The 19,716-nt window shown below is 45.2% G+C and overlaps 1 protein-coding gene across 3 annotated transcripts in view; it reads left to right on the top strand.

The window, feature by feature from the left end:
• MYOM2 (myomesin 2) overlaps window positions 1-19,716 on the top strand; it is a 112,486-nt gene that overhangs the window by 70,466 nt on the left and 22,304 nt on the right. For all 3 annotated transcript variants that reach the window (XM_074384207.1, XM_003940707.4, XM_074384208.1), the window contains 7 exons: window positions 1,940-1,984; window positions 2,544-2,680; window positions 9,899-10,043; window positions 10,157-10,216; window positions 12,426-12,493; window positions 18,959-19,072; window positions 19,262-19,349. In XM_074384207.1, the coding sequence (XP_074240308.1) occupies window positions 1,940-1,984; window positions 2,544-2,680; window positions 9,899-10,043; window positions 10,157-10,216; window positions 12,426-12,493; window positions 18,959-19,072; window positions 19,262-19,349 (657 nt within the window). The remainder of the gene's footprint in view (window positions 1-1,939; window positions 1,985-2,543; window positions 2,681-9,898; window positions 10,044-10,156; window positions 10,217-12,425; window positions 12,494-18,958; window positions 19,073-19,261; window positions 19,350-19,716) is intronic.

Genomic DNA, 19,716 nt, shown 5'->3' with positions numbered 1-19,716 from the left:
ATTGCTTGTATAGCCTTCAACCTGTACTTTTAAAGTTGAGTCCTAACCGCATTTTAATAGTTTGGTATGCAGAGGGTAACATATTAGCAAAGAAATACATAAAATTACTGAGAGGCCTACAGACGGAAGGGTATTCCCTCCCTTCCAACACTGAGAAAACTGGAGGAACAAAGAAAAAAAATTTTTTGCATGTAAAATAATTTTTAACTGCCATAGTGAAAACCTGCTGCTCTCTTACAAATGGAAGACAGTGGAGAGAAGTGAGAAAAGTCTGTCTAGTAATCAGCGGGGAAAACAATAGTTTTCTTAGGTAGGTTCACAGATCTGAGTTCATCAGGCACACAGGCGCAGGCAGGCTGGGCTGAGATTTTTTAACTGCCTGGTATCATGTGTGTTTATGTGGCCCCTCATCTACCACACCCACAGGACAGAGTCAGACTTAGACATTTTCAAACAAACAGGCAGTGATGCAGCGTGAAGTTGTAGGACGGGATGGTATCCTCAGATCTCTTCGGGTCTTTAAGGCATTTGAGTTTCCAAAAGCTTTATATGAAAATGCTCTCCAGGGGTGGCATAAATGATCTCCAGGGATGCCCTAAGATTTACAAGCAGATCCTTTAGTTATCAGTCACTGTCCAGGTTGACAGGATGCAGAGGGTGTGACCTGAAAACATTTGACCCAGGATGGGTGCTGAGGGCTGGGCAGGTACCCACGGGGGAAGGAGGGGGAAGCCAGAATCACACCCTCAGCTTCTCCAGTGTGTAGATCTGGCTCAATGTTGGTGAAATTCTGGAAAATTGCACATTTAACAAGACACAGCTGGAAAAATGAGGAGGCCCGCACTGTGTCATTTTTCTTGGGTCCTCAGTTCGCCTCTCACAAGCAGAGCAGGAAGGACCCGAAATCTACATGCATGCTTTTAAAGCAATCTCTGCTGGCCCTGCCTCCGGGGTCTTGACATAGTTATTTACCTTCAAGACATCCTGAAGGAGTTCTGAAAAGCTATGCATTCCTCCACACCATTTCAAAGTTTCCATCTTAATTTTAACTATTTTAAATATTTGCAAAAGATAAGATTTTTGCCTTCTCTTATATTATGTATAGACTTCAGATATATTTGAGGCAAAACTTTGAAGTTGAAGATTTAGCTCATTCCATTTATGGAAATTCCTACCGGAAGATTTAATTGGGAAAGCCAGTGCTCCCTGTCAAAGCAGTTGCCAATGTGAATTAACTTTTGGCCAGGAAAATCTGACTTCATTTTGAATAGACATATTCATGAAAGGCTCGGAGACTAGCATCTCATTTCTGATTCTAATTTTAAGAAGGAGGGAAGGAGAAAACTGAAGTGGCTGAGTGCCTCCGATTTTCGTGCCTGGCTCCTGGGGCTTCCTTAGGAGAGCAAAAATGCAATGTGTTTCGTTTATTTTTTTGTTTTGTTTCTTCCTTTATAAAAATTCATGATAAAACACTTTTGTGATGGCATTAGTGGTATGTATCTTTTTCGTTGTAAGATCGAAGAAGGAAATCTTGAGGGGGAAGGACTGTCACAGGCCACAGGCACATTCTCAGCCAGTTCAGTCACTTCTAGAAAAGAGCTCACGTGAATCGCACGGATCTGGAAAAGGGTCCCTTTCGCCTTCCAAATCTTCCTTGACTCCGGGATTTTCCAGCCCCTGCCCCCAGTGCCTTTGTCCCCACGACGGTGCCCTGCCTCACCCTCAGCTGCCCCTGTGCTAGGTGGACTAGGTGGGTTCTTTAAATGGTGAAGGTTAAAACTGTCCTCTATGTCCCTTAGACCCGTAGTTAAAGTTCCTTTCGTGTCCTCCAGTGAAATCCGGGGGTGTCCCATCCTTGCTTGTATGTAGCCTTGCTGTTGTACGCAGACTTCTGAATGTGCAGGTCCAAATCAATGGAAATACTTTTTCTTTGTTTTAGAGCTCGAACGTTTGGTGGCACTGAGCAACGAAATAAAGAATCCCAGTAAGTAAGCCTCCAGCCCCACACCTCTGCCTGCAGCCGCTGGCTGGAGGGCCATGTTCATTAATGCATGAGCTTTTGGAGGAACAGCTTTGGGGAAAGGATGGCCTCATTTCCTGGTCCTGGCTTACAGGATTGAAATCTACTGATTTAAAAGCAAATACTAGTTTATATTATAGCTCGTTGAAACTTGCATTGCATACAGAGTGATTTGAATTTGGGGTTTAGTATAGCTGTTCCTAATCCAAGTGAAACCCAAGGTGTCATTTCTATCAAACGAAATCTTCTGTTATTGAATTGTGTTAAATATAGAGCGAATCCAGGCGTCTTTACTCACCGAACACATCCGGAAAACTAACCTCAAGTGGCATGAGGCTTTAGAGGAAACAACAGGCTAACTCAAGTTTTGTTTTTTATTTTTGGTTTCCATAATCTAATACTCCAGGGTTTCACATTCTCAAAAAATTTAATCACTAGGATTGATATTTTCCTCCGATATGCAGCTATTCTTCCTCACAAGGATTTATGCATTATTGACTTGCGATTTCTTTTCTTCCTGTAGCAATTCCACTGAAATCAGAATTAGCTTATGAGATTTTTGATAAGGGACAGGTTCGCTTCTGGCTGCAGGCTGAGCACTTATCACCAGACGCCAACTATCGATTTATTATTAACGACAGAGAAGTGTCTGACAGCGAGGTGAGTTCCTGTGCGAGTGATCTCTGGCTTTGCAGGGAGCCCTGCTCTGTGGCGGTAGGTCAGTTACTGAATGTCAGCGTTCTCTGTTTGTTTCCATCCCTTTCTGAGCCTTAAAGATTGGGGTGTGATCATGGTATCTCCCCTGCCATGTGTGTACCTATGCAACAATCTTGCATGTTCATCACATGTACCCCAAAACCTAAAATGCAATAAAAAAAAATAAAGCTCTTCAGAGAAAAAAAAAAAAGATTGGGGTGTGGAAGGCTGACAAGATGAATGGAGATGGTGTATTCTACAGTGTTCAGAGGTTTGATCTGGGTTAGAGGGGACATCAGGAGTCTTTTAAATCCTTGCCCGCTGGAATTAAAAATGATTTTGAGCTTGTTTTGTGAAAAGGTTCAGGTCACGTGGGAAAAGGAATAGTCTTGAGGAACTGGTTCACTTATTCTTGGTAATGGTTTTGAAGGTGTCTATTTTTTGCTCTATTGTGAGAGGGGCCTCCCTGCATTCTCCCCCCACCGACAGCTTCCCGTGGAACGCATCTCTGGGGAAGAAGTTTCTGCGGCTTCCCTACCTGTTTGGGCAGCAATCTTGGTGTGGTAGACTGACCTGACAGCGTGGCTGTCAAGAGCAATGTTGTGGCCAGGCGCGGCAACTCGCGCCTTAAATCTCAGCACCTGCAGAGGCCAAGGTGGGAGGATTGCTTGAGCCCAGGAGTTCAAGACCAGCTTGGGCAACATCACGAGATCCCATCTCTTCAAAAAATTTAAAAATTAGTTGGTTACAGTGATGCTCTCCTGTAGTCCCAGCTGGGTAGGAGGCTGGTGTGGGAGGATCACTTGAGCCTGGGAGGTCCGAGCTGCAGTGAGCTGGGATTGAACCACTGCACTCTAGCCTGGGCGACAGCAAGGCCCCATCTCAAAAAAACGAAAAAAGACACGTGTTCTCCCACACTCCAGACACTGCCTGTGTTCTGCCTTTGATCATATAAAATGAATCTTAACAATGATGACAGGTGCTCCTTACTTGTCTGGAGAATATTTGAGAAGCCATTGGTTGTGTTTAGGTAAGTTTTCTCTTTTCTAATCACACCATGCCTGGGACTCAGTTAAACGATGGCCCTAGTTTATGGGGACTTTACTGTTCAGTAGTGGCCTGGGGTTCTCTCAAAGCCCCCAGCTTTACTGCTTCTGCCCTTTTTCCTTTAATGCCCAGTGTATAGTGAGGTTGGCAACCTTAGCTGTGTACTAACTCCTCAGTGTTGATTGGTTTGTTCATTACACACCTGGGGAACTGTGGGATGCAGGAGTCTCTCCTGCTCCCAGGCAGCCCACGCTCTGTAATATGTCTAACCTGGACCCCCTCATTGCTGTCCAGCCTTTGCGTCTGCTGGGCATTTAGTAGTGCTCAGTTAGACAAACGTTGATCAGACAGAAGTCTTGTGTGCACAAGGATCATTGAATTTTCTTCTCCAGGTCGTCTTTCCCATGAGAATCACGCACACTGTAAGATTCACACCTACATGGTAGAGTTGGCTAGAAAGTAGGAAACATCTAGCTGCTTTTGGGCTGCAGAGAAGCCCATGGTATAACTATTGCCCTTGGGAGACTTAAAATCTGATCCAGATAATTGCAGGAATCTTCTCTGAGCAGAGACCATGCTATGAAATGAAATGGAGTTGAGGGGAATTGCGTTTTATTTGCAGGATATCTTTTGATGCACATTTTCTACCCACTTGCTTTAAGGATGGGCGCCCAGGCTCCATGGGGAATCTTTTGGACTATGGCTGTACTATTTCACTTCTTTAATTAGCAGTCCACAGGTGACTTTTACACTTGAAGATTGATGCTATTTTGTGGAAGTCACATAAAAGCTTGTATTCACGGCACTCGTAAAATCGTTGAATTTCATCTCGCCACGTAACGGCATTAGCAAGAAGCCTAATTATTTTCTAAAACCTGCCCAGACATGTCAGTGCAGCTTCTGAGAAAATGGGAAAGGCTACTATATTGCTAAGAATCTAGTTGGTGGGAATTACACCTTTTTCTTTGTCAGAGCTAGTTAGGGCAAATTTCTGTCATTCATTCTCTACTCATACATGTTTGAAGGGGGGATAATGTCATACAAATATGGGCAGGGCATTTGTCTGATCAACCTAAAGTTTACTCTTGATATTCAAAAGTAAATACTCCACACTGTAAAGATACCCGAGGTCCACGGAAGGGTGTATCCACTGGAATCTCAGCTCCCTCTCCTGCTCATGGCACTTCCAAGAGTGACATCCGTCTTCAGGGATGGGGACAAAGTTATGCTTCCTGCAATTGAGCCTCCCTGCCCACCCGCCCTCCCTCCCTTAGTCTCTCCCTCCCTTCCTCCTTCCCTTCCTCTCTTCCTTTCTCTCTTCCTTTCTTCCCTCTCTTTCCTCTCTTTCTCTCCCTCCCTCCCTCTCTCTTTCTCTCTCTCTCTTTTCTTTTTTTCTTGTCTCACTCTGTCACCCAGGCTGGAGTGCAGTGGCACCATCTTGGCCCACTGTAACCTCCACCTCCTGGGGTCAAGTGAGTCTCCTGTCTCAGCCTCCTGAGTAGCTGGAACTACAGGTGGCCGCTACCACGCCCAGGTAATTTTTATATTTTTAGTAGAGACAGGGTTTTACCGTGTTGGCCAGGCTGGTTCTCAAACTCCTGACTTCAGGTAATCCACCCACCTTGGCCTCCCAGAGTGCTGGGATTACAGGCATGAGCCACTGCACCCAGCCCAAGCCATTTCTTAAAATAATCTTCCTCCCTCAAAAACAGTCTGAGGTCATACCTTCTCATTTATTTCTGTCTCTTTCATTTCATGTATACCAATTTCCCGTTTAGAAAAAGTCTCAGGGATCTTACACAAGGATATATTGTGTGATTTACATCTATGAAATAATACTGGAATTTCTAATTGTGAAGGTGATTTTTGTGTTTATGGGAAATCACAACCTGGAGTAGGGGTGAGGCAGACTTTATTCACATAAACCCTGAAAGTCAGATTCAACTAAACAAAAACTGCAGCATCCCCAGGAGCCAGTGGGGGCTTGGGTGGTGCTCTTCCTTTCCCAGTGGATAGCAGTGCATGTCTGCACATCACCTGTTGATTATCCGCTTGGCCAATGCACCGGCAGGGACCGAACAGTCAGGTGTGAAGCTGCCCTTGTGGAGGCTGTCATGGAGTCGAAGAAATACATCTTCAGGCCGGGCGCGGTGGCTCAAACCTGTAATCCCAGCACTTTGGGAGGCCGAGGCAGGTGGGTCATGAGGTCAAGAGATCGAGACCGTCCTGGTCAACATGGTGAAACCCCGTCTCTACTAAAAATACAAAAAATTAGCTGGGCATGGTGGTGTGTGCCTGTAATCCCAGCTACTCAGGAGGCTGAGGCAGGAGAATTGCCTGAACCCAGGAGGCGGAGGTTGCGGTGAGCCGAGATCGCGCCATTGCACTCCAGCCTGGGTAACAAGAGCGAAACTCTGTCTCAAAAAAAAAAGAAAAAGAAAAAGAAAAAAGAAATACACCTTCAATTAAAGGAGGACAGAGAAGACAGATAGAACCCAGGATCTATTACAGTGCAGTGAACACTAACAGAATTCAGAGCAAGCCGAGAGTTGAAGAGGCCAAAGTAGTCCAGGAACAATTTCAAGGGTAGAGGTTTATTGAAATGGGTGCCAAGGTGGTAGAAGTCAGGGTCGGGGTTGGGAGGGAGAGAATGAGACATTCCAAGCCCCTCAAGGGCACAGAGAGCCGGAAATGACTGGGGAATGGCAACGCAGGGACGTGGAGGGTAGGCTCAGCAGAGGGGGCTGCTTGCCTGAGTGATCTTAGGAAATGTTGTTGGGAATTAGGAATGGGGTCAGAAGACACAGGCTTGAATGTCAGGCAGAAGAACTTAGAAACAAAGCTGAGGAAAATGAACACGCAGAGAGACAAACAGAACCAAGTGGCTAATAATATTCATCTTCTAAAGCCTCTCCGGTAGCACTGGCAGGTGCAGTCTCAAAACAGGAATGTAAACTCAGAGAGAAGGAAGAACATTGTGAAAATAAAGACACGTGGTTTATCAGAAAAAGGTTGCTGATTTTCTGGCTAAGCGCATATTGATACCTACAGATAGAAATTCTCCGTAGTATTGCTGCTGAGGCAAGGGTTTAAGAGGAGTGTGGTTCCAAGGGCTGACGGAGTCTCGTCACCCTGTCCCTGCCTCATGTGCTCAGCAGTACAGATTATTCGTTTTTTGTTGTTCATGTGGCTTCAAGAGCCTCCCTCGGTCATGGGTAAGATCATTATTCAGGTTGGAAAGCCTTTGCCCCAATGCCAGCTAGGATCAGTCTGAAAGGTAGACGATAATTTGCAGAAAATAGTGACAGCAGCTGGAACTGCCGTAGTGTTAACTCTGGGCACCAGGAAGCCGAGGCCGGGCATCTGTACTCCCGTGACTCTACGGTGGTGACTGGGGTGAGTCCCGCGTTGGACGCTGGACACCCTCCACACCGTCGTGCCCTGCATCACTGCTGCATTTAGGACGAGTCACACACTGGAAAGTGGTCCTTCCACCACCAAGACCCTGCTCAATGTCAGAGACTGTATCCAGGTGAAGTAAATGCAGTCCACTGGCAGCCGTAAAACCTTTCAGTACCTGTTAGTGCATCCCAAATGCTGAGTGACCAGAGGTGTGGGGAAGGAGAGCTGGGAGCAGGTGATGGCCTTGGGAGGCCTCTACCCCAGATGCGGCCTGTGTCAGGGCCACTGTGCCCGGGGCGTGGCTGCACCAGGGCAGGGAAGTTGAAAAGGGTGGTGGCGGGGGTTAGCTGTTGAGGAAGGGAGGTGACAGGTGCAGCCAGGGAGGGAGGAAGGACCGACTGGGACAGGTTCACAGTGTCAGCTGATGGCTGATCTGGAAGGGAAGGTCTCAGTTGATTAAGGAGGCTTTGCCAGATCTGCAGTGGGAAGCAAGCTCGGGTCCTGACCACAGCCACAGGCTCTCACCTAGAAGGATAATTATCTTCTCAAATTGCTCAGTGTCACTCAGCGTCAGAGACTGCAGCCACCTCAACGCCGTGGACTGCAGGGAGAGCTAAGCCCCCTCCAGCTGGTTTTCTCTTCAGAACCTTGACGGACGTGTGTTTGGTGTTTCTTGGTGCCAGGCAGATGGTGTGAGGCTGAGGGATGAGTAGGCAGTGCCCACTGTCAGGGGCTCGTTGCCTAGTGAGACAGACAGAAGGCAGAGGACAGGTGGGCCGGGGGGTGCTCCAGAGGGAGGGTGTTCCTGAGGGGAGGCAGGGCTGTGGGGAACCCCAGAAAACACCAAGCCTCACCCCAGGGCATCAGGGAAGTCTCCCTTAGAGCCAGTCACAGGGCTGCTTTCGGGTGAGGTGGCCACGGCCAGGGTGGGCAGAAGCTGCACTGTCGCAGAGGCCTGCAGAGCTCAGAACTGTCTGCGGGGCACGACCCCCAGGGAACTCAAGGTACTGGCTTGCCACGGCATGAGATGTTTCCCTGCACCCATCCCCAAAGCAGCAGAGAGGCAGGGATAGTCCAGGCTTCTGTGGTCTGTTCCTGTGATACAGTGTAGCCTAGAAATCATGAAGCAATGCAATGTAATGTTCTTAGAGCAACCAAGAGCCTCCCAGTCTTTCTCCCATGTTAGCAACAAGACAGCTGCATGGCAGGCAGGAAGGGGGACTTGTGTGGGCAAATGTGTGTAGTTTGGTTGTATGCGTTGCGTATGACAGAATTCCTTTTCTTCCCCTTTCTTTTGAGACAGAGTCTCACTCTGGTGCCCAGGCTGGAGTGCAGGGACATGATCTCAGCTCTCAGCAACCTCTGCCTTCTGAGTTCAAGTGATTCTCATGCCTCAGCCTTTCGAGTAGCTGGGGTTTCAGGCATGCACCACCATGCCCAGCTAATTCTTGTATTTTTAATAAAGACTGGGTTTCACCATGTTGATCAGGCTGGTCTTGAACTCCCGACCTCAGGTGATGCGCCTGCCTTGGCCTCCCAAAGTGATGGGATTACAGGCATAGCCACTGCACCCAGCCTGACAAAATTTCTTTTTCTTTTTATTTTTTTAAGACAGTGTCTTGCTCTGTTGCCCAAGTGATCCTCCTTCCTCAGCCTCCTCTGTAGCTGGGACCACAGGGATGTGATAAATTTATGTACTGCTACACAGGAAAACTTGTTTTCATGATTACAAAGAAGAGACGGTCTAATATATTAAGAACATATATTGGTAAAGACCAGTGCCATATGAAATTGGTTTGAAACACCTCTAAAAATTACATAGACTGATTGATGTTTTAAAAGGTTGCATTTGAATTAGAGTTATTTAAGTGAAAAAGTGAAATTTAAGCACTAATATTAATTTATAATAATTTTGATAATTATCAGGAAGCACAAAAAGGTCAAAACATCAAGCCCCCAAATAAGGAAACTAACGGAAAAAAAAAAACACAAAAAAGAGAACTAAGCATTAATAAAGGCAGGGGAAAATGGTTTCAGTGACCTTAAAAAGTTAATGAATAAACATCACAAAATCAGAGGGAAACGAAAAATCAGATTTGCTCAGTTCATCTGTGTGTTAGAGAAACACTTGCTCTTCTGCTTGTTACCTAAATAAAAGGCATTCATATGTATCTGTGCACATCCTGTAGAATAAAAAGAAACGTCTTAAAAATAGAAGAAATCAAAAGTGATCAAAAAATGCAACGCCTGTTGGAGATCCATTTATCCTCACTGGAAACCCCTGCACCCCAATGGACTACAGCAGGCTGGGGCTTGTGGGTGCTGGGCCCCAGGAGCTCAAGATGACAGGGCTACGGAGATTGCCTGTTGTTGCTATCATCAGCTGGCGATTGTAATAATGTACATCATTTGCATATCGTTTTATTTTCTCCTGTGAATTTTATCTGCTTCACGTTAGGAGCTCGTTCTCAGGTAGGTGTGGAGTCTCTGCCCAGAAGGTACATGGTTTGCACTCTCAGATCACCTCACATAGCGAGGCTTTGTCACAGAGTGACAGCTAGTACCCGCTGATTGATCCTTGTTCACCCAGAGGTTTCCTTGATAAAATTTCATTTTCATTTCTTCCTGTCACAGTCCCTTACAATCTCATGGCTGATGCAATTCTTAAATGTGGTGAGGGAAAAATAGGAGAGATTTCCTTGTATAATTCTCTATTTTCCTTGTTGCTTGCAGGCACACAGAATTAAATGTGACAAAGCTACTGGCATTATTGAGATGGTGATGGACCGATTTTCTATTGAAAATGAAGGGACCTACACTGTGCAGATTCATGATGGAAAAGCCAAAAATCAGTCTTCTCTAGTTCTTATTGGAGATGGTATGCTATGTCAAATATTTCCATATGTCCTAAAAGATAATTCAAAAGAGATTCTTTTGACTGGAGAAAAGCCAACATGTTTCATATATATATTTTTTAAATACTGAATTTAGCATTCAGGACTGTGCTGGACGAGGCTGAATTTCAAAGGAAAGAATTTCTCAGGAAACAAGGTGAGTAACTGAATGGCTCTCCCACCCCCAACATAAAGCAAAGACTTATGATTGGAGTATTTGTCAGAACAGTTTCTATATGATACCAAGTGACCCTAGAGGCTGTTTTAAGTGATTAAGAGGTTAGGCCAGGACAGGCATGGTGGCTCACACTTGTAATCGCAGTACTTTGGGAGGATTACCAGAGCCTGGGAGTTCAAAACCAGTCTGAGCGACATAGGGAGAAACTGTCTCTAAAAAAAATAAAAAATCCTAAAGAAGCTGGGCATGTTGGTGTCTGCCTGTAATACTAGCTTGAGCCTGAGGTTGAGGTTGAGGCTGCAGTGAGCTATGATCACGCCACTGCAGCCTGGGCAACAGATGAGAAAGCCTGTTTAAAAAAAAAAAAAAATTCTTAGCTCTAGAAATATGTATACCTTTCTGTTCCTTGTCCTTTACATGTGTTTTGCCTGCATCTAAAAATAATTGCTTCTACCTTTAAAAGCCTCAGACTCATCTGTTTAATGTTCACATTTCCTGTAATTGTCTTAAGTCAAAGTAACAATCAATCTAACCAGGCTCTGTGGCTGACTTGCTGACTAACTCATCTCTTCTATACGCTGCTGGGAGGTGGTTTCTCCAAAACACTTAATTATTTTAGGCACCTCTTTGCATAAAACACTTCAATAAAACTCCATAAAGTGTACCAGATAAACTCAGGCTTTCCATAACCTGCACCCACCACTTTACCAGATTATATTTCCTACCACGAGGGCAGCTTCCTGGATGAGCTGGACTGATGTCTTCACCTTCCCCCTTTCCCGGCACCCAGGCCTGTCTCTGTGGTCTAGTCTCTCCTGAGGTCTTTCCAATCCGATGTCCCAAGTGGGTCTTCCCATCTCCCCATAGCCTTCCCTGCCTTAGGGGCCCCTGATGTTCCTTTTGGGGGCTCCCTCTGAACCTTTGTGAGGGGCTGGTTGTTACCCTGCACTCTGGTGGACGGGCAGCTCTTCTGCTCTTTGTTGCGTTCCTAACGCTTCCTGCACGGCTGAGCCCCTCGTAGGCGTGTGGGGCTTACCAACTGCATGGGAAGGGAATGCACTTTATAGCCAGGGAGTCGTCAGGAAAGCATGCCTCTAGCTTTAATGTCCAGATGGAGTCCAGCAATTTTAATGAAAAAGAATAAAGAACTGGGTGGAGGAGTCGGGGGCATCACTGGGCTTTGAAATGTAGAGAAGGCAGTAGAGGCCGTTTCTATCACCAGGAACTTGTTCATTCCACTTAAGATTGTGTGTGAGATTTTAAACTTTCTGAATACAAACAATATATTTTAAATAGACTGCCTTTACAAATACATACTAACTATATACAAAGGAAAATGGATGAATTTTGGATTCTCAAACATAACTCAAGCGCTTACTCAAAGAATATTTTTATATATAGGATTTCTATGCTTCTTGAGAAAACTTAGAATATAAAGTATGAAATGTAAAATCAAAACATTCTTTTTTATATTTTTCATTGTTTTTATTTCTAACAGTCACAAATATTTTACTTATTTTCGCATTATGAACTTTTTGGCCAACTTTGTAGGATGTATTTATGTATATGAAAGAAATCAATGTACTTTCCAAATCTGCTTTCTATTTTTGCATTGAATGGCAAAAGGGTATTAGTGTATGACTTACTCCTACATGTACTTTAAATAAAAATGATTAATATTTTTAAAAAACCTTTATAAACCCATCTTTGGTTTTGAATGCTATTAAATGTATTTTACAAAATTGCTAGGTCGAACTGTTGTTTCTTCATCTCATGTCTGTTCCTCTTATTACAAGGTATTATATAGCATGTTGCTGAATGTTCATTTAGACATATACTTTCGGAAACAAAATATAATGATTTTAATAGTCTCCTTTCTTAAGCGCAATAGATATGAGATGTCAGTAAGAAGGAGCGATCAGACGGCATATTCCTACCAGGAAGCACAGATTCCAGTGGAGAGTCAGTGTTAACACGTGTCAGCATCCCAGGCTGGGAATTATCTGTTTCCTTCTGCACAGCTATTGTCTTCTACCAAAAATGCATTACATAAGTATCGATAATACATGCTTATGTATTAGATATACACACCACGCATATACGTATGTATATATATAATAGCTGTATATTTATTTGTTATTTTACTTTTTCCTTTTTTAAAAGTTGTTTTCCTTTTTTTTCTCCTTAGGCCCTCATTTTGCTGAGTACTTGCACTGGGACGTCACAGAAGAATGTGAAGTTCGACTTGTTTGCAAGGTGAGAAGCCCTTTTCTCATAGGACGCAATACATCTCGGTCTGCCTCTTATCAGAGAGGCCTTTCAGGGAGCAGCTGTGGCCACATCCAGGAGGCTGGTGACGAAGCGTGTGGTGTCTGCATAGGTGTGGATGGGCGGAGTGGCTTTTGGGTCCTGTGCATTTTTTAGTACTTGAACTTTAGTGCTGGTCTTTTCTTCTTCATGAAAAGATTACAGTGTTGTGGCATGCAATGAAAGATTGAATTATAAAAGTTACATTTAAACTATTATTAAGTGAGTTTATGAGAAAGCACACTGTGGTGAAATCTACCTGGAAGTGCTGCTCATATGATTTTCTCAGGAAAGAAAGGTATGCTTTGGCGACAAGATGCTTTTTTCAGTTTCATCTAACAATTTAGTAAAACATTTTATTATTATTAAATATAAAAATCTCTCTCTCCCTTTTCTTTCTTTCTTTTTTTTTTTTTTTTTTTGAGATGGAGTCTTGCTCTGTCATCCAGGCTGGAGGGCGGTGGTGTGATCTTGGCTCACTGCAACCTCCTTCTCCTGGGTTCCAGTGATTCTCCTGCCTCAGCCTCTTGAGTAGCTGGGATTACAGGCCCTTAACACCATGCCTGGCTAGTTTTTGTATTTTTAGTAGAGAGAAGGTTTCACCATGTTGGTCAAGCTGCTCTCAAACTCCTGACTTTGTGATCTGCCCGCCTCAGCCTTCTAAAGTGCTGGGATTACAACAGGCATGAACCACTGTGCCAGGCCTAAAAATCTGTTGCTTAAATTTTTTAAGCAACAAACTTTCAATGTAATAACTGTCTGCTCTTTGTCTCAGTAGGAGAGGATGAAGGAAAAAGATTAATAATGTGTTATTTTTGTCCCCAAACTGGTTTTTTATTGTCCATTGGATAACAGAGAAAAGTAAACAGATAATTTCAATAAAGAGATGATTTCTGAGGTGCCAGTGCCAAGGGGACTAAGAATTAAGCAGGCCATTGAGTGGGAAGAGACGGAAGATCCTGCAGCAGGGAGGGACAGAGAAACTGAACTGTGTACTTAGAAATAAAAACAATAGGCCGGGTGGGGTGGCTCATGTCTGTAATCCCAGCACTTTGGGAGGCCAGGGTGGGCGCATCATGAGGTCAGCAGACCGAGAGCAGCCTGGCCAACATGGTGAAACCCCGTCTCTACTAAAATACAAAAATTGTAGCTGGGTGTGGTGGCGGGCGCCTGCACTCCCAGCTACTTGGGAGGCTGAGGCAGGGGAAGTGTTTGAACCGGGAGGCGGCGGGTGCAGTGAGCCGAGATCACGCCACTGCACTCTGGCCTGGCGACAGAGCAAGACTCTGTCTCAAAACAAACAAACAAAAAACCCCAAGGCTGGTGGGCAGGTGGGGGGCTTCTCCCACAGGGCCCAGAGGCTAGCTGTGGTCTTCGGGGGCGCAGAGGCCCTGCGGGCTGTTAGTGCAGTGACGAGGGCTGCTTGTTGGCAAGGAAGGCGGGAGTTGGCAGCGCTGGAGGGCGATGCTGCAGCAGGCTGCTGAGAGGTGGTCACTGCAGCGGGCCGGTTTCATGTGCACAGAGAGAAGATTTAGGAGACATATTCAGCAGTTAAAACTATCAGAGGCCGGCAGGCGGCTGGGTGTGGGTGAGAGGGCCGTGTACTGGGGGACTGGGTGGCCGATATTACCTGAGATCAGCACCGTACTGGGAGGGCCAAGTGTTAGGGTTTGGGGAATAAATTTAGTTTCACAAAGATTTAGTTATATCTGTGGAGCGGGCGATAAGGCGTGACCAGCTCACAGTGGGCTGCGGGAGCCCAGCAGTAGTGGGAAAGTCAGCAGGACCAAGCAGGTTCCTGTGACACGGGAATGTGTGGTCGTGAACACGACGCAAGTGGGTCGTGCTGCCGAAGGACAGTCTTCAGAGACAGGACTGTGACAGGTGACTGGGGCGTTCTGGAAAATTCAGAGGACAAGAGGAGAGCAGCTCTGGGATGGGGAAGCAGAAACCATCAGAGAGTTCAGAGGGAAAGCAGGTGGCTCGCTGGGCGCTGGGAGGGAGGATCTTCCGGAGGGAAGCCCCGGGCGGTGTGGTGAGGAGGGGCGGCTGGAGGCAGCACAGGCCACGGGCTGGGTGGGGGGCTTGCCAGCGCCGCTCCGTGGCAAGGCAGGGTCTCTACGTGGTGGGCTGAGGAGTTGGGAGACGAGGTGCATGTGAGCAGGAGCCTGCCGCACTCCGGGGCGCTCAGCTGGCAGGGAGGAGGGCAGAGGGCTTCAGGGCTGGCTTCTGTCTCCTCCTTTCTGGATGGGGACACTCAATCCTATTTACCGGTGAAGGGGTCAATGGGAGAGGAGTCCCAGGAGAAGGAAGGGCATGGGCGCGCGGGAGGGGCGGTGCTGGGCTGGAGGGAGATGAGCCCAGGAGCTCAGCACAGCCGTGCAAGGGGCTGCTCCTGGCCCCCAGGGCGGCTCCCCATGAAGGCCCACGGCGGATGATGAAAACCAGGAAGAGCACGCGGCAGATCCGGCAGTCCAGCCCGCTGGTTTCACTCTTTCCAGTGAAGGGCTGGAGGTGTTGAAGATGAGGAAGGTGGCCCACAGGGAACAGGGTGGCAGGAGTGGGCTGTGGCTCTGACGGAGGCACGACAGGAGCTCCTTACTGAGTAAGAATGGAAATCATTGTTGAGGGCACCAACGTGGTGTAGTGGCCCAAACAGGTGCATTGGGGTTGATTTTTCCAGATGTGCCCAGCGACCCTGGTGTGAGTCGGGGGACAGACTCGTGATTGGGGTCTTGCCCATTGGATGTTGCAGGAAGGGATGATGGAACAGGAGCTCTGGGTCTTGCTTAACTGTAGCTTTGTTGGTCAACCAGCTGTCTAAGTTGAGCAGGACAGTGAGGCCAGGCAGGATAAATGGAGAGGAGGAAGGGCTAAGTGTTGGTGATCGCCACTGGGCCACCTCGGCGGGGACACTGGGGTGTGGACTTGCTGATGTGGGTTAGTGTCAGATGGGGACCTGCCGTGAAGAGGAGGTGTGTGTTGGCAGCATGGAGGTCTGCAGTGCACTCAGGAGTGGACCCGGGGATTTGTAGGAGGGCAGGGCATGGGGGTTTGGAACTAGGTGGGTGTTGAACCAGGTTGCTCCTAGAAATTCATGTGATGTGAATGTTCATTGCAGCACAGTTTATAATAGCAAAGACCTGGAACCAACCCAAATGCCCATCGATGATAGACTGGACAGGGAATATGCAGCACATATACACCATGGAATATTACACAGCCATCAAAAATGATGAGTTCATGTTTTGTAGGGACATGGATGAACCTGGAAACCATCATTCTCAGCAAACTGACACAAGAGCAGAAAATCAAACGCCGTATGTTCTCACTCATAGGCAGGTGTCGAACAATGAGAACATGTGGACACAGGGAGGGGAGCACTACACACTGGGGTCCGTTGCGGGGGAAATGGGGGAGGGACGGGGGGGTGGGGAGGTGGGAAGAGACAGCATGGGGAGAAATGACAGATACAGGTGAGGGGAAGGAGGGCAGCAAATCACACTGCCATGTGTGTACCTATGCAACAACCTTGCATGTTCTTCACATGTACCCCAAAACCTAAAATGCAATTTAAAAAAAGGAATAAAAAAAAGAAATTCATGTGATGAAAGTACCTGTCTTCCTATTCTGACCACTCTCAGTATTGGCAATTAATTTGCAATTTGATTTCCTGTTTATATATATTTTTAGTGATAACTAGAGCTAAGGCTTTTTTATCAAACATGCTCAAAGCTGTGATACATTTATTATTTTTGGTAGTGAATTTTTTGCACTAGTATATTTAAAAGGAAGATTCAGAAATGAAAACATTTATAAAAGAAGAGAAGGTTACTTGCAAGGAAGCTGCAGGTGCGATGGTCTTTAGCAGTCTTGCTCAACAAATGAAAAGAATAATGAATATTTAAAGGGAAGAAACTCGCCAGGTGACTGAGGACAGGCTGTGTGTGTGAGTCCGTTTATGCTGCAAAAATAACTTTCTCAAATGATTTGCCCTACGCAGAAAGGTATGTTTCTTCAAAATTTTAGACATCAGCATTGCAAATATCATCAGTTCATTAGGGAGTCATCAAGTCAAAGCCCAGAACAAGTCAGGGTGACTTAGTTGTGGTCGGTTTATTCTTTTTTTTGTTTTGTTCTGATGGTGCCACAGAGGGTGCGCTGTGCACTCCCCCGGGCAGTGGTGAGAACCCCGAGTTCTGCTTTCCGTAGGCTCTAATATCATCTTAGTGGATAGAACTGTCTATAAATATTTAAAAGTATTTTAGGTTCCCTGACTAAAGTGATTCATCAATCTTTAAACACAGACATTGGGAAAACTAATATTACTTGAAATTTGAGAATTTTTTGGTGCAATTTAATACATTTGATTTACATATTTGTGTCCCTGTCAAGCCTGTGATTCTGGGTGCCATTTTGTCTACACATTTTTCATTTATTAATGTGGTGCAGATGGTTATTTTAAAAATCATTTACATGAAAAAACACATGTAGAAAAATTTATGCAAGGAAACCTTTACATTGTAACTTCAGAGCAAACCAGTTTTAAAAGTTTAAGACACAGAGAAACCTCATTCATAAACAGAAGATCTGTTAAACGTTTCTTACACAGCAGATGTGGAGAGTTAGGGCTGACTCTTAGGAAGTGTGAGTCAGGCATGGGCCATCTGAAGCCTAAGAGGTGATGCCATTTCTTTCCTAGACCTTCGTGTACAGTTTAGGTGCCCATATTTTACAGAGTTTATGGTAGAGAGAAGTTGAGGGAGTGCAAGAAGAAACAAATGAGTTATGTTGGGAAATTAGAGCCACCTCCCCCACTTATAGGACAAATACCTTAATTACAGATACTTATTTTAGAAAACAGAAATTGAAGATCATTGGAAAGGCATTTATTGGAAAAGACCAGCAATGTAAAATGGGAAAGGACCAGCAATGTAAAATTTTTTTGAAGAAAAGGGGAAGGGAAATCAGTATTGATTTAAGAGACAGTAAGCAGGCTGGGTGCGGTGCCTCATGCCCGTAATCGCAGCACTTTGGGGGGCTGAGGTGGGCGGATCACGAGGTCAGGAGTTCAAGACCAGCCTGACCAACATGCTGAAACCCCATCTCTACTAAAAATACAACACTTAGCTGGGTGTGTTGGTGCGTGCCTGTAGTGCCAACTACTCGGGAGGCTGAGGCAGGAGGATTGCTTGAACTGGGACCTGGGAAGCGGAGGTTGCACTGAGCTGAGATCACACCACCGCACTCCAGTCTGTGCTATAGAGTGAGACTCCATTAAAAAGAGAGAGAGAGAGAGAGAGAGAGAGAGAGAGAGAGAGAGAGAGACAGGAAGCAATTAGATGGGTATTGAAAATATACACCAAAGAAAATTTTGAAATATTAAAGGGAGTCGTCTGCTAGAGCTGTGGACCTCAGCCTCAGTCCATTCTAAGATTTGTTATGAAGGAGTGGTTCTGACTTTAGAAGGAAGACCTTACTTTGCAGCGGGATACCTTCCGTCCAAGTATTCCACAAACACTGATGGGATACCCCCGTGTGCCAGGCAGGCAGCCATGCACTTAGGGACAAGCGTTAGTGAAACAGATGAAACCCCTGACTCACAGAGGTTAAATTTCATGCAGTCAAGAACGATGCCATTTCCCGTAGCGATGTGGAAATTCTAAGCCGCGTTGCACTGCTACCGTAGCAGAACTTACCACACTATCGAACCGTTTGCACTCTTTCATCTTCAACATCACTCTTCCTGAATCCACATGGGTTGTGAACGTAGAATTGTCAGACTCCTATTATCCGATGGGAGTCATACATTCTGGCATGCCAAATCAGAAGTCTTCCTTGTCCTGCGGGCAGAGCATGTGAATTGGAATACTCACTTATCTCTGGAGTTCCGCAAAGCTTAGTTTCTAGCCAGTGACTGAATTGTGAGGAATTTCAGTAAAGGGAAAGTCCTCATTTCTAGTGGGTGTTTTGGGTTAAGGTTTCATTTTCTTTGTTCCTGAAATGTTATGTTGCAAAAAAAGCAGCTGCCAAGCAACTTTATAGACCTCTCAGGATAGTCCTTATTATTTAGAAATCCCCAAATATATTGCTTAAGACTTTATTAATGACATTTCATATAGGTGAAAAGATCTTTATGCCATCTAATTTCATGGACTAGAGTGATGAGAATCGTTTGTCCTTCTGTGAGCCACTGTGAGGACTTAATTGTTTTAGAAGCTGGCATTTGGAAATGTGTTTGATATTATTAGGAGTGACAGCTTTTCCATAAGCCTTTGTCTGAGACTGTATATAGTAAAAATTAATGGGTTTTTGGGGGGTGGAGGCGCTCTGTGATTTAAAATTCGAATAAACTTTCTTTTCCTCATGAGTCAGAATGATTTTCATACTAAACTTAAGATTTCTCTCTCATAGGTTGCAAATACCAAGAAAGAAACAGTTTTTAAATGGCTCAAGGATGACGTTCTGTATGAAACTGAAAAAATGCCTGACCTGGAGAGGGGAGTCTGTGAGCTGCTCATCCCAAAGGTATGAGGCTTTGAGTAAAACAGGACAAAGGCTACACAAAAATGGCATTTTCAAATAACTTGTAAATTCTGCATTCCTCTAATTTGCACCCTGAATTTCAGTGGTTTGAAAAGAAAACGTATTAGAGTTTATCACATTTTCTACTGTGGTATTAATTTGACCTAAATATGGAATGTGTTTTCCTTGTAGTTGTCAAAGAAGGACCACGGTGAATACAAGGCAACCTTGAAAGATGAGAGAGGCCAAGATGCATCCATCCTTGAAATCGCTGGTAAAGGTATAAGAAAACCTCCTTTGTTCTGTGAGCAAGAAATTCATCTCACCAACAGGATGATATGTGTGCCGAGGGCACGTCTCTCTCTGTCCTCAGCTATTGCACACATTGTTTCTTTAGCAGTATCACTGTAGAAGAAAATCTATTTGTTCTTTGGCTGCCTTCTGTGCTTTTTCAATGTTTTAGAAAATGTATGGCATTACTCTGGGTTTACATGAAATGTCATTTCACTCCATCATCAGAAGCCAAGTTTCATCACATTACTAATGCAGTTAAAATGATGGAAACACAGGCCACGATTCAGTTAAATGTGGAGTTGGATTTATGTTGAGTCAGATGGTCTTGATCCTCGTTTAAAAGCAAATGTGTT

Source organism: Saimiri boliviensis, chromosome 13 (assembly GCF_048565385.1).
Source record: "Saimiri boliviensis isolate mSaiBol1 chromosome 13, mSaiBol1.pri, whole genome shotgun sequence".
NCBI classification, from domain to species: domain Eukaryota; kingdom Metazoa; phylum Chordata; class Mammalia; order Primates; family Cebidae; genus Saimiri; species Saimiri boliviensis.
The sequence above is the reverse complement of the archived record's forward strand: the minus strand, read 5'-3'. Positions and strand labels throughout refer to the sequence as shown.